Source organism: Macaca fascicularis, chromosome 1, assembly GCF_037993035.2.
Source record: "Macaca fascicularis isolate 582-1 chromosome 1, T2T-MFA8v1.1".
NCBI lineage: Eukaryota > Metazoa > Chordata > Mammalia > Primates > Cercopithecidae > Macaca > Macaca fascicularis.
Window position 1 is genome coordinate 25,731,064 of NC_088375.1, and position 13,162 is coordinate 25,744,225.

Genomic DNA, 13,162 nt, shown 5'->3' on the forward strand with positions numbered 1-13,162 from the left:
TAAAATCTGCTTAATTAGTTCCAAATCCATTAAAATATGGAGTCCATAAAGAAGATGCTATTTGAAGGTCCTTGTTTTATTGCTTATATATTAATATTCTCTTTTTTTTGTTTTTTGTTTTTCTTTTTCTTTTTCTTTTTCTTTTTTTTCTTTGAGACAGAGTCTCGCTCTGTCACCCAGGCTGGAGTGCAGTGGCGCGATCTTGGCTCACTGCAAGCTCCGCCTCATGGGTTCATGCCATTCTCCTGCTTCAGCCTCCTGAGTAGCTGGGACTATAGGCACCTGCCGCCACACCTGGCTAAGTTTTTGTATTTTTAGTAGAGACGGGGTTTCATTATTCTTTTTACCTAGAGTAGTCTGTTTTTGGAACTTCTTTAAGGAGTATTTTAAATAAAATCTCAAAATAGAATTCTATCCACTGCTATTATATGTTACCCTTAGTTTCTTTTCATTTCTCGTTATGTGTTTTCTTAATATGGAGAAGAGGGGAAAGAACATTGGATAAAATTTATTTATAGTAAAATTGCACATGAATTTTGTCTGTATTATGTTTTTATAAAATAGCCCTTTAAAAACCAGTTTGCCGCATGCTATTGCCTTTACTTTTCAACCAGTATCAAATTTCTAAGTGATCTTTTAACTAAAATACTTTGTTGTAGTAACTCAACTAGTCTTATGTCTCACTGTTGTGTCTGCCTTTTTATGCTTTTGGTTGGGGGTGCCTTATTGAGATAATATGTTCATGTATTTCCTAGATGTACTATATTTCCATCAGCTTCTCATTATCATTCTTTGTGAATATTTTTATTTATTTTTGCTTTTTAATATGTGATTCATAGACGCTCTGCTGTTGCCCGTATTCAGGAGTTCTTCAGACGGAGAAAAGAACGGAAAGAAATGGAAGAATTGGATACTTTGAACATTAGAAGGCCATTAGTAAAAATGGTTTATAAAGGCCATCGCAACTCCAGGACAATGGTACCAAATGTTCATGGCATTTTTTGGTGAAATTGCAGTTTCATACTATGAATGTTTTTCCATAATGATTTATCTTCATATATTGCCAGTGGGATTTCAGTATTACATTTATTAAATCTTTGGTTATCTCTTTATCCAACATGGTTCTTTTAGTCCTATAATATATTGTGAAAGACCATTATTTTTTACAAGAAAACTCTACTAAAAAAAATGTAGATTAAAAAATTTTTAGTTTATACAAGTAATCATTGCTTTTTTTTTTTTTTTTTTTTTTTTTTTTTTTTTTTCTCTCGCACATTTACTGTCTACCTGAAAAGTTTCTGGTAGATTTTTTTTTTTTTTTTTTAGCTTGTATTAGCTTTCTTTGTTAGTTTTGGAGAGAAGGATTTGGATCTATAAAATCTAAGTTGATTGCAAAATATAGTCAGGCCACTTTTACCACTTTCAAGATCGACAAGTGAAAATTTGTTTTAGTGACTTACCAGATGAAATAAGAATAGACCAGAAATATCTCTAAAATCTTTTTGTAGTTTTTACAATCTACAAGTTTCTACACCCAGTGTGATATTAATTACTTAGTAAGAAAAGTTTTTGAGATGACTAGTGTAACTGTTACTCTGATCCCTTTATATCTAGAAAGTGTTGTTCTCATATTCATTGCATCATAAGGTATCTACAGAATCAGTTTTAATCCTTATTATTGCTGTATTACTCTTGCTGATGAATTTGTATCTTGCTTTCTTTAGGATCTAGGTTAAAAAATTAACATTTGGGGTGGGGAAGTAATTAGCTCTTTCTATAAATATCATTGCTAGTTACAATTTACTCATTTTTAAAAGGTTCTCATTATTAATAGAAGTAACCAATTTATATTTCTTGCATTTTATTGCCTAAAAGTTAGTATGAACATAATTAGAGGAAGGAGTGAGAAAGGAGAAGATAAGTAAATGTAACAGTAGCTCAGATAACAATAAAATTGTCTTCCCTCTTTTGTGAGAGCACCAAAAACGGCAAAGTAGCAGCTGCAGTTAAAGGTTTTTAAAATCCTCGTTTGAAATACAAAGATTTTTGATGTTTCACTCGTGTGCATTCATTTAAAAATGTCATTATAACTATTCCAGTATATCATATGCCTTTTATTCTGCTTCAAAAATTAAATATGTTTATATCTTTCTCAGTTGTGTTAGCTTATAATAGTTAATGAAAAAATTGGTGCTTTCTATTCTTTGAGTCTAAAGCAAAATACAAAAGATGATTTCTTTTTTCTGTGAATTATTTCATAGTCTTATAAAGCTAAATTGGTACAATTTTTGGAAAGTTCAACAACATATATATATATATACACACACACACACACACACACACACACACACACACACACACACACACACACACACTACCATTACACTGTCCAAAACCCAGAAATCCTATTTATCCATTTAGCAGTAAATAATTAAGCACCTATTGTGTCCTAAGGACTGTTTCAGGTGCTATAAATACAGTATTGAACAAAGCAAAATCCCTATTCTTAAAGGGGATTTTCTATTACTTACTGCCATCTTACCCTTGCTAATGAATTTCTATCATAATTTAAAGAAACTAGAAGACAGACTTTTGTCAAATTTTTTTTTAGAGAGAGAGGATCTCACTGTATTGCCCAGGCTGGTCTCAAACTCCTGAGCTCAGCCGGTCCTCCTGCCTTGGCCTCCCAAAGTGCTGGGATTACAGGTGTGAGCCACTGTGCCCAGCATCAATTTTTAATTTTACTATTTTCTAAGGCAGTTTTTTAAAAATGTAAGAATGAAAAAAATTGTAAGAACAGCATAAATATTTGTTTTAATAACTTTGATTTGAATTTTTAAATAATTTTTTTCAACCTTTAGATAAAAGAAGCCAATTTCTGGGGTGCTAACTTTGTAATGAGTGGTTCTGACTGTGGCCACATTTTCATCTGGGATCGGCACACTGCTGAGCATTTGATGCTTCTGGAAGCTGATAATCATGTGGTAAACTGCCTGCAGCCACATCCATTTGACCCAAGTAAGATCTCTTTTCTAGGGCGAGCGCTAGAAATTATTTGTATGACTCATCAGTCACACACACAAAAATTTTTTTTTAGTTGTTAATATTATAAGAATAATCCAAATTATCTGACTAGGCACCACTAGAGTCAATAATAGCTGTACTTGAACTTCAGACACCCCTATAATCTGCTTTTTGCACAAAGTAAAAGAAAATAGGTTAGAAAGTTTATCCTCCCAATATTTCTTCTAAGTTTTACAAGCTGTAAGAGGTTTGATATGACTGAACTTTTTATTGTATATCCAAATTGAACATCCAGTCATTTGTAGTCTTCCCATGTCTGAATTAATTTATCAGAACAAAAGAGCATTGCTCTTGTCTTCTTTTTGAAATTGCCCACATATCTCATAAAAGAACAATGAATAAGTGACCTCAACAGTGAATTGGAATGACTTCAGCATGGTCTTAAAATTATGTTGTAGGATAACTTTAGGAAATTGTCAAAATAATATTTTCAATTAACAGTTAAATGTGTAGTGTACAATTGCTGTTCAAGCTCAGTTTTGCTATATATACATATATGCATAATATAAGCATGTCTTGAATTAATGGCATGTTTCTAGGTTTCATATTAATATGTAAATTTCATTTCTAGTTTTAGCCTCATCTGGCATAGATTATGACATAAAGATCTGGTCACCATTAGAAGAGTCAAGGATTTTTAACCGAAAACTTGCTGATGAAGTAAGATTTTTATTGTACTTACTATAGACCAATATTTCAATTTGTTCCTAAAATGCTTCCCTAAGAAAAATTAAAACAGTTTATTATTAGTTGCTAATATGAAACAAGTTAATGCAGTTAAGGAGGTCAAATTTTAAGAAAAAGAAAAATTAAGATAAAAGTATGTCTATAATACTAGGGAGGTAAAATCAAAATAGTAGCTTACTAATTATAATACTGATCATCAGTAATACCAGATTAGTGTGTAGTTTAAGAAAAACAGGTTTGAGTATTCACGTCATTACAATAAAGAATCACACACAAAAAATTCTGTCCTTTTAAGAAAATAATTTTATTATGGCTGTTTCTCCAAAAGCATAGCAATTTTTCCATTTTTAGTATAGCTATTTTTCCATTTTGAGTTTTTCTTAAAAAGGAAATGGAACTTTCTTTTTCAGAGTTAGTATATAGCAGAACAAATGATTGAAGAATCTTTTCCTTTATCATTATATTTTAAGATATTTTTAAGCCTGTTGAAACGGTATTTTCAACCTGAGTTCTTTGGAGCTCTAGATTTCTTCTGGGATTGGGAGAGGGAAGGTAGATAATAGGAAGGCATTACTCTGGGCCTTTCCCCCCCCAGCTTCAGCCAGGGTTTTTTTTGTGGGTTCTCATATACTATTTCTTATGAAAATGAGAATCCATTGCGAAAAATGTTAGTAAGTTGGAAAACCACTACTCTAGACTAACACTGACTGTTCGTAGCACAATTCCCATGTATACTTTCACTCATTGAATAGACCTTTATAAAACACTTGATGTATGTTATACATAATGCTGGGTTTAAAAAAGATAAAGCCCTACCCTCAGAGTTTAGTAGGAAAGACAGTGTAAACAACTAGAACATACTGTAGTGGGGTCTGTGTCCGTCAGAGGTATACACACAGTGTTTCGGAAGCCCACAGAGAGGAACAGCTGTGTTTGTAAGTGGGGTAGATGAGGTGGAGAGGTCTTCACAGAAGAAATAAGAATTGGACAGAAGTCTGAGAATAGTTCACCAGGCAGATTGGGAGCAAAGGAGCATTTAAGACAGAAGGATCAGCATGTGCCAAAGCATGAGAGGGTAAATGAACCATCAGTGTGCCTGGAACCCTAGAGTACATGCACAAAAGTAGCTCAATCAAACTAAACAGGTAGGTGAGGGTAAGATTATAAAGGGCCCTGTGAGGCACCCTAATGAGTTGGGAATTTATTATTTCAGTATTGGGGAATTGTTGATCAGAGTAGCATCTTTCTCTTCATCTGATACTCTTCCTTTCATCCTTTTTTTCCTTTGCCATGTTTTTTGCTTTTCCACTTTTTTCCTTTGCTCATGGTTACATATTGCATCTCTGGATGTTCACAAATATTCAAGTACTATTCTTGGTACTTAAGGCTCAGTTCCTTGTTAAGCCTTGCCCCAAAATTTATTTTTGAAGACTACTCTGCTTCAGTCAAGGCAACATCTTCTGAACGGATTCAAGTGGCCCATGGATAATAATTTAACTGTATTGTATCGCTAAAGTTATCAGTTCTCCTGTAGGGAAAACAAGGAACCTACAAAGTAAATTGCTCTCAGAAAGAAATTGCAAGTAAAAGCTAAATTAAATTCTTAACTGTTTTAAGCAGCCTCATGTTTTAAGTTTGACCTTTGTTTTTCTGCCAGTTGAAAGAGTTGTGTTCTCTGACCTTCCTCCTTTAAATGCAAGCTACAGTGATTGTTTGGCATTGAATAGACTTAAGGCAGAAATGTAGACATCAGATGCATAAAGAATGAAGTAATTCCTCCTGGTACTGGCTGATTGTTTATTGTTTGCCTGATCTTCAAGGAAAAGGTACAGTTACGCTTTGATCTTTGATATGATTTTTAACTTGCCTTATAGGTTATAACTCGAAATGAACTCATGCTGGAAGAAACTAGAAACACCATTACAGTTCCAGCCTCTTTCATGTTGAGGATGTTGGCTTCACTGAATCATATCCGAGCTGGTAGGAACTTTAAGTATACTACGAAAACCACTTTTATATTTGAAAAACATGTTATTATTTAAGATCTACTTTAAAGGGGTTTATATATTTTTTAATATCACAAAATGAAGGTAGCTTAACTTCTAAACTAGGATTTCTGTGAATGCTTGTTCTTAGCACAGTAACTTAGTTCCTCATGAACTACATTTGTAGACCTTAAGATATAGTGCATATTCTTTAATGGTAGGTTTGTTGAAAATCAGTCATAGCCCAGACAAAAATAAATGTTACATGCTAAGAAATGAAACATACCTCAGTTTGTTTTTTCAGTATTTTTTTGTTTTAGATAAACTCTGAGGTGCAGTGCCACAGATACATAAAAATGCATATATTACAACTAATGTTCAAGAAGGAATCGAATAATTTATAACAAAAGGTCTAGTACCTGTTATAAGCAAAATACGTTTATCAAACAAAAGAGTTTATCACTCTTCACTGATTTCATAAATGTCTCTATACGTTTGGTATTAGCTCTCATTTAATAATAATAGCTACCATTTATAGAGTAACTATAATGTATCAGGCTTATACTAATTATTTCACAGTTTTATCCTCATTTAGCTCCAATTGTTAGCCCAAGTCACACAACTGATAAATGTTAAAGCCAGAATTTGAAATTAGCTACCAAGCCCTTACTCCCCTTTGAACTGTAAGTTTCACTTACAGAACTATATTGAAATCATTGATATGACATGCAAACCTCTGGATGGTCTAATCTCAAACTATTCTAGCTGATTTACAGCATTCTTTTCTTCTGTGACTACTCCATCCACACTGGCCCTCTTTGATTTTTGGGGATACATCAAACTCTTTCCCACCTCAGCGTTTTTATAATCGTGCTGTCCCCTCCCATCCTCACTCTGTTAAGATAACTTCTTATTTTAAGAACTGCATGAGCAACGAACTAAATATCACTTCCTCAGAGAGAGTGGGGAATGGAAACAAAGTATTCCACACAAAGTAGACAGCAGATAGCATTTTTCTAAGCCCTTACAGAGGAGAGAAAGTGTAGCACATCTGAAAAATTGAAAGAAGACCCATATGTTTGTAATTAAAAGAATTAGAGAGAAAATAATCCTCAAATGTAAATGTTAACTATTACCAGGAAGGAGGGAAAACTTCAAATGGTGAAAATAACAACAAAAAATAAACCTGGAATGTAAACAAAAAATGTTAGTAGACCAACAAAATGTTTTTGTAATACTTCTTTGGGTTCCTCTGTTTATTAAATTGTAATAACACTTTAACTTTTTAAAAATATATTTTGTTCAATAACAGCAAGTAACCCGTAAAATTCATCCATTTGAATTCCACATTTGAGGAAGCCGCATTTTAAAACAAGAAAAACATTTACTGGTAATGACACCTAAAATGTGCTTACCCATCTAGTGGATGGCTCTTCTTCAGTAGTTTTCCTGCAGAAAATTCTCTTTCCAGTTGCACAAAAATCTAATTTGTGCTAATGTGGCAATGGTTGGTTAGTTAATAGCTACTACCATCCTTCTTTGGTTTTAGAATTAGATAAGATGTTTTATAATATAAAAATTCTCTTTCTTTCATCTCTTTTTGCCAGCAATCAAAAAGACAATTTCTAGTTGATTTAGTCAGCTTGTCTTCTTGCTTCTCTTATACAAAATACTAGATAGAATAAAGTGCCCAAGAGTTGTATTTCTGCTGCCCTTATCCTTAAGATATCTAGTTATTTGATGGGTCAGTTAGTCAACCACTCTTTTCCTCTCCTATCCAGTGTCCTGCATTCCAAGTACAATAATGTGTGCATGTTCAGGAGAGTTAAAAATGGACTTGGATCAAATAAGCACATGGTAGCCACAAAGTACCTCTTGGCTCATCCATTACTCCAGAAGGCTTCCTAGGAAGTCCAGGGAATAGATAGAAGACGGTTTCTTTCTATTGGAGCTGTGATTTTTAATGAAGGATCCTCTTCAAATCACCTGTAGGGCTTTTACAAACTACAAATACTTACCTACGTCTCACCTGCTAAAGATTCTGGTTCATTTTAGCTGGATAGAGATTAAGCTTCTACATTTTTAAAAAGCAACCAAAGTTCATCTCATGAATAATGCACTAAAGACTGCTAGTCTAGTGGCCTCTTGAGATGGAAAGGCAGTTCTGACATCCCTGGAAGTTTTGAGAGGCTTTGAAAAGATGGTAATGGTGTGCATGGATCATTCTAGACTCCTCTAGAATGTCTTAGAATCACTTTACTGCCCTGTGTAAAATTCTCCTTTGCCCACACATGTTCTTAGGGTAGAGTCCAAATGTGTTAACATGTCTTATAAAACCCTGCATTATCTCTTGACATTCTTCCCATTATACCTCTGGACCTTGGCACAGATAATTATCATTTCTCTGTCATGGGTTTGCAAAGCCTGTCATCCTATTGAGATCACAGTAACTTATTAAATCGTTTTCAGATTGACTCCATCAGTAAGTGATACTAACTTTACTCCAGAGTAGACCTAATATTTACATACCCTTGATCTGCCTGCTTCTACTTCTCTTGTCCTCATTCAGTCTGATTTTCACACAGCAGCCAGAGGGATCCTTTCAAAATGGGTCAATTTTTTTGTTAATAGCCAGATATGGTTTCTATTGTAACCACTCAGCTCTGCCATTGTAATGCAAAAACAGCCATAGACCGTATGTAAATGAACAGGTATGGCTCTGTTATAATAAAATTTAATCTATAAAAACAGAGCCAGGTACAGTGACTCATGCCTGTAATCCCAGCACTTTGAGAGGCCAAGGCAGGTGAATCACCTGAGGTCAGGAATTCAAGACCAGCCTGGCCAGCATGGCAAAACCCCGTCTCTACAAAAAGATTAATACAAAAAATTAAAAATACAAAAATTACCTGGGCGTGGTGGTGCACACCTGCAATCCCAGCTACTTGGGAGGCTGAGGCAGGAGAGTCGCTTGAACTCGGGAGGTGGAGGTTGCAGTGAGCCAAAATTGTGCCACTACACTCCAGCCTGGGTGACAGAGCGAGACTCTGTGTCAGACAAAACCAAAATCAGTAAGTGGGCTGTATTTGCCCATAGGCTATAGTCTGCTGACCACCTTTTTAAAACACAAATTAGATATCGTCCCCTCCTAAAATTCTCAGGGACTCCCAATTGCTCTTAAAGTAAAACCCAGACTTCTTACTCTGGCCTTCAAGGTCCTACATGACATACATTCTGCCAACCTCTGACTTCCACTCAGTCCACCTTTTTTTCTAGCTCACTACATTTTAGCCATACTGGCCTCTCTTCCTCAAACTCATCAAGCTTAATAGCACATTTAGGACCTTTTCACTTGTTGTTCCTCTGCCCAACTTTGCCCCCAGGACTTCACATACAATTGAGGACTTAGCTCCAATATCACCTCCTTAGAAAAGTCTTCCCTGGTAGTGTGGTGGCTCATGCCTGTAATCCCAGCACTTTGAGAAGCTGAGGCGGGTGGATCATGATGAGGTCAAGAGATTGAGACCAGCCTGGCCAACATGGTGAAACCCCGTCTCTACTAAAAATACAAAAATTAGCTGGGTGTGGTGGCACGCACCTGTAGTCCCAGCTACTCGGGAGGCTGAGGCAGGAGAATCGCCTGAACCCAGGAGGCGGAGGTTGCAGTGAGCCGAGATCGCGCCACTGCACTCCAGCCTGGTGACAGAGCGAGAATCAGTCTCAAAAAGAAAGAAAGAAAAATCTTCCCTGGTCACCCAATCTAAAGTTGCTTTCTGTGTCTTCTCATTTCTTCCCTCTCACTTAGTCATTCTTTGTTCATTGCCTTATTTTCCTCAAGTACTTATCACTCTTAAGTTTTAGTTTCTTTATTTATTGTCTTACTACAGATTAGAAGAGAAAAATACAGGTGGTACCTTGTTTGTTGTCTGTCTTCCTCCTTAGAAAGTAAGCTTATAAAGAGGAGAGACCCAGTTTGTCTTAATTGGCAGCTGGGTCTTTAGGCTCCTAAAACAGTGCCTACCACATAGTAGTTGGCTCTATAGATATTGAATAATCTGGTAAATAAGTACACATCTAGTATCAAATCTCTAGCCAACAATGAGTTTGTATTATTTCTTTTAAAGAAAGTAAATAAATTCTTTGTAAAGGATAGCCTGGAAAATAAAACAACAGTATTTTTTTGTGGAACACAGGCTTCCATTGGGGAATTTTTTTCTTATTTACCTTCCCTCTCTCTGCAGCAAACTCAGTATTTCTTCATATCATATCTTTCCCGCCAAAAATACTTTCCTGAAGAAATATTCCAACAGAGAATAAAAGGAACCTTTCTACAAATGTAAACCTTATTTACAAAAGCAATTTGACGTTGCCTACTTTTGAAAAACAATATACATAGAAGTGATTCTTATTTCCAGTTTTTATGTAAAAGAATACACTGTTCTTCAGACCTTCTTGTCCATAATTGCCAACCAGAGATTTGTGTGTTTAACTGCTTTGCAGCCTTACTACTTCAGTAGCATTTCATGAACAGAAGATTTAATTTATTCCAAGAAGTTGGGCTTATATTCTGGAAGAGGTGATTGTGCATCATGTAAATGAATTGGATTTGAGGAGAGAACAACTATTCTGCTTTCCTCATTTCAGAAGCCACTGTCACTTATTCTGTCACCTATCGTAAAAGACTCTTGGCCCTCATTTGTCTCTTTATTGTGTGCTTCTGAGTGCAAAAGTCTAACCACTACTGATTTAAAGGCTGTGACATTTTTTCTTAACTCTCTATTGCCCCATCTTCTTTATAATGTGACAACCAAAAGAAATTTGGGTAAGAAGCCTGCCAACTTTGAAATAGGCCGTTATTACTTTATCATGCTCTAACGTGACAGAATAGGTTTCTTGAATATATTCAGTCATAAACTCAGGTTTCCCGTTCCTGAGCCCTAATTAAGTAGAATAGCAACTTCATGTTTTGTTCTCTCTTGAAAGTATCACACAATAAAAACAATGTAATTTTTTAATACTAATATCCCTTAGATAGCATTTTATTAGTCAGAAATTCTACTGTGTTTAAATTCCTTACTGATCTATAAAGGTCTATTCATTTTGTTCATTTATTTTATATTGAATACTTATTTGTATAATTAAGGTTATAAAGGTTACACATATATTATCTCATTGGTTTGACATTGGATTAGAGTTGGCATAGAGGAGATTTAATCTAATTCACTTGGACAATTAAACAATTAAAAGGGATATATAGTCCCTTCAGTGTACTTTTCTTGGGGCTGTTGACCTAGGAGCCAGTGGGAGCATTTAAGCCTGTGTAGGTAATAAATAAAATCTCAGGATTCAGTCTTCTCTTGCTGTTGACAGTGGGACTGAACTGTTTTCCTTATGCTTAACCTTAATATTTTCCATGTTACCATGTGGAAATGTTTCTGGGGCAGAAACATCCTAGTTCCATCTCAGTGGTGGTAGTGATTTCATTCTGTTGCCTTCTTCATAATACCCTCATGTAATGTATCTTACCTTCATAAAACTTATATTCATTTATTCAGTAAACCTTCATTGAACATCCTATACTAGGCTCTGAGGATATAAAGATAAAAAGAAGTAACTCCTGCCCTCCAGGAACTCACAGTCTGGTCTGCAAGAAGACATGCAAACAACTGTTACTGTAATTAGGATCATCATTATGAAGTTCATACAAGATATTCTAGAATGTGGAGGAGGGAGTTCAAAATTCTGCAGATAGCCTGTTTGGAAACGTCCAGGAAGTTTCACAGAGGGGATAATAGTTGTATTGAGATGAGTAAGAACCTTTATACCTAAAGAGTTGGGCAAAAGTATCCCAAGCAGAAGAATAGCAAGTGTCAATCCTGAAAACTTGACAGAGCATACTGTACTCACCAGTTTGTAAGTTTATATTCACTTGAGTATTTAACCTAAATAAGCTCCTTGAGACCAGAAACTTAAATCTGTTTTGGTCACCATTGTATCCTCAGGTTTTAGCACAATGCCTGGAACATAGTATTTAATTTAAAAAAATCGTTTTACAAACAGAATTACACAAATCCTCAACAATGGCCCACATATTTTCTTTCACACAGCCGCCTCCTCATTCCCCTTTGCAGCACCTGATATACCTCCTTAGAAACCTAGACTCCAAAGAACACTGTTTGAAAACCACTGCAGTAGGATATAATATATCAAGATTATAGGAGTGGGTTTCTTTTTTCATTTTTATATGTTTTAGAATAACATGCATAATCAAAGCTAATAATACTGTGTTTTCTCTACTCTTTTATTTGCCTCTAAAAAACATCCACACATAGTGGTGAACTGATTTTTAATGAGTTTTAAATAAAAGGCATTGAAAAATATTTATAATTGTAATTACTAAAAGTATTTCTCTTTGCGATTCTCTTATCTGTGTTTCCAGACCGGTTGGAGGGTGACAGATCAGAAGGCTCTGGTCAAGAGAATGAAAATGAGGATGAGGAATAATAAACTCTTTTTGGCAAGCACTTAAATGTTCTGAAATTTGTATAAGACATTTATTATATTTTTTTTCTTTACAGAGCTTTAGTGAAATTTTAAGGTTATGGTTTTTGGAGTTTTTCCCTTTTTTGGGGATAACCTAACATTGGTTTGGAATGATTGTGTGCATGAATTTGGGAGATTGTATAAAACAAAACTAGCAGAATGTTTTTAAAACTTTTTGCCATGTATGAGGAGTGCTAGAAAATGCAAAGTGCAATATTTTCCCTAACCTTCAAATGTGGGAGCTTGGATCGATGTTGAAGAATAATTTTCATCATAGTGAAAATGTTGGTTCAAATAAATTTCTACACTTGCCATTTGCATGTTTGTTGCTTTCTAATTAAAGAAATTGGTTGTTTTAAGATACCCTGAATTTGACTTTTTATTTAATGCCTTGCTACTTTGACCCACAATTTTCCAATCTCTTGTAGCATATGACAACTATTTTTCTGTATTTTCTAGATTTAACAACGTTTTCCTTTTTTACTTATGTGGGATGGAATCACATAGAAGGACTTCCATCATTTGTCTTTCCAAGGTACAGCTGACCCTTGAACAACCCAGGGGTTAGTGGCACCAGCCCCCCTCACAGTTGAAGATTCATATGTAACTGTTGACTTCCCCAAAACTTGACTATTAACAGCCTGTCGATCGGAAGCCTTACTGATAGCATGGTCAGTTAACACATATTTTGTATATTATGTGTATTATATACTATATTCTTACAATAAAGTAAGCTGCAGAAAAGAAAGTGTTATTAAGAAAATCATAAGGAAGAGAAAATATATTTACTGTTCACTAAGAGGAAATGGATGATCATAAAGGTCTTCATGTTGAGAAGGCTGAGGAAGAGGGAGGCGTTGGTC

General features: G+C 35.0%; 1 protein-coding gene across 20 annotated transcripts in view; it reads left to right on the top strand.

The window, feature by feature from the left end:
- DCAF6 (DDB1 and CUL4 associated factor 6) overlaps positions 1-12,660 on the top strand; it is a 142,034-nt gene extending 129,374 nt beyond the window's left edge. For all 20 annotated transcript variants that reach the window (XR_012419202.1, XR_012419194.1, XM_074004441.1 and 17 more), the window contains 5 exons: positions 840-978; positions 2,862-3,018; positions 3,656-3,744; positions 5,646-5,751; positions 12,196-12,660. Coding sequence is in view for 18 of the 20 variants with exons in the window: in XM_074004441.1 (XP_073860542.1) it covers positions 840-978; positions 2,862-3,018; positions 3,656-3,744; positions 5,646-5,751; positions 12,196-12,260 (556 nt within the window). In the remaining 2 variants the exon portion in view is untranslated. The remainder of the gene's footprint in view (positions 1-839; positions 979-2,861; positions 3,019-3,655; positions 3,745-5,645; positions 5,752-12,195) is intronic.
- The last annotated feature ends 502 nt before the right edge of the window (positions 12,661-13,162 follow it).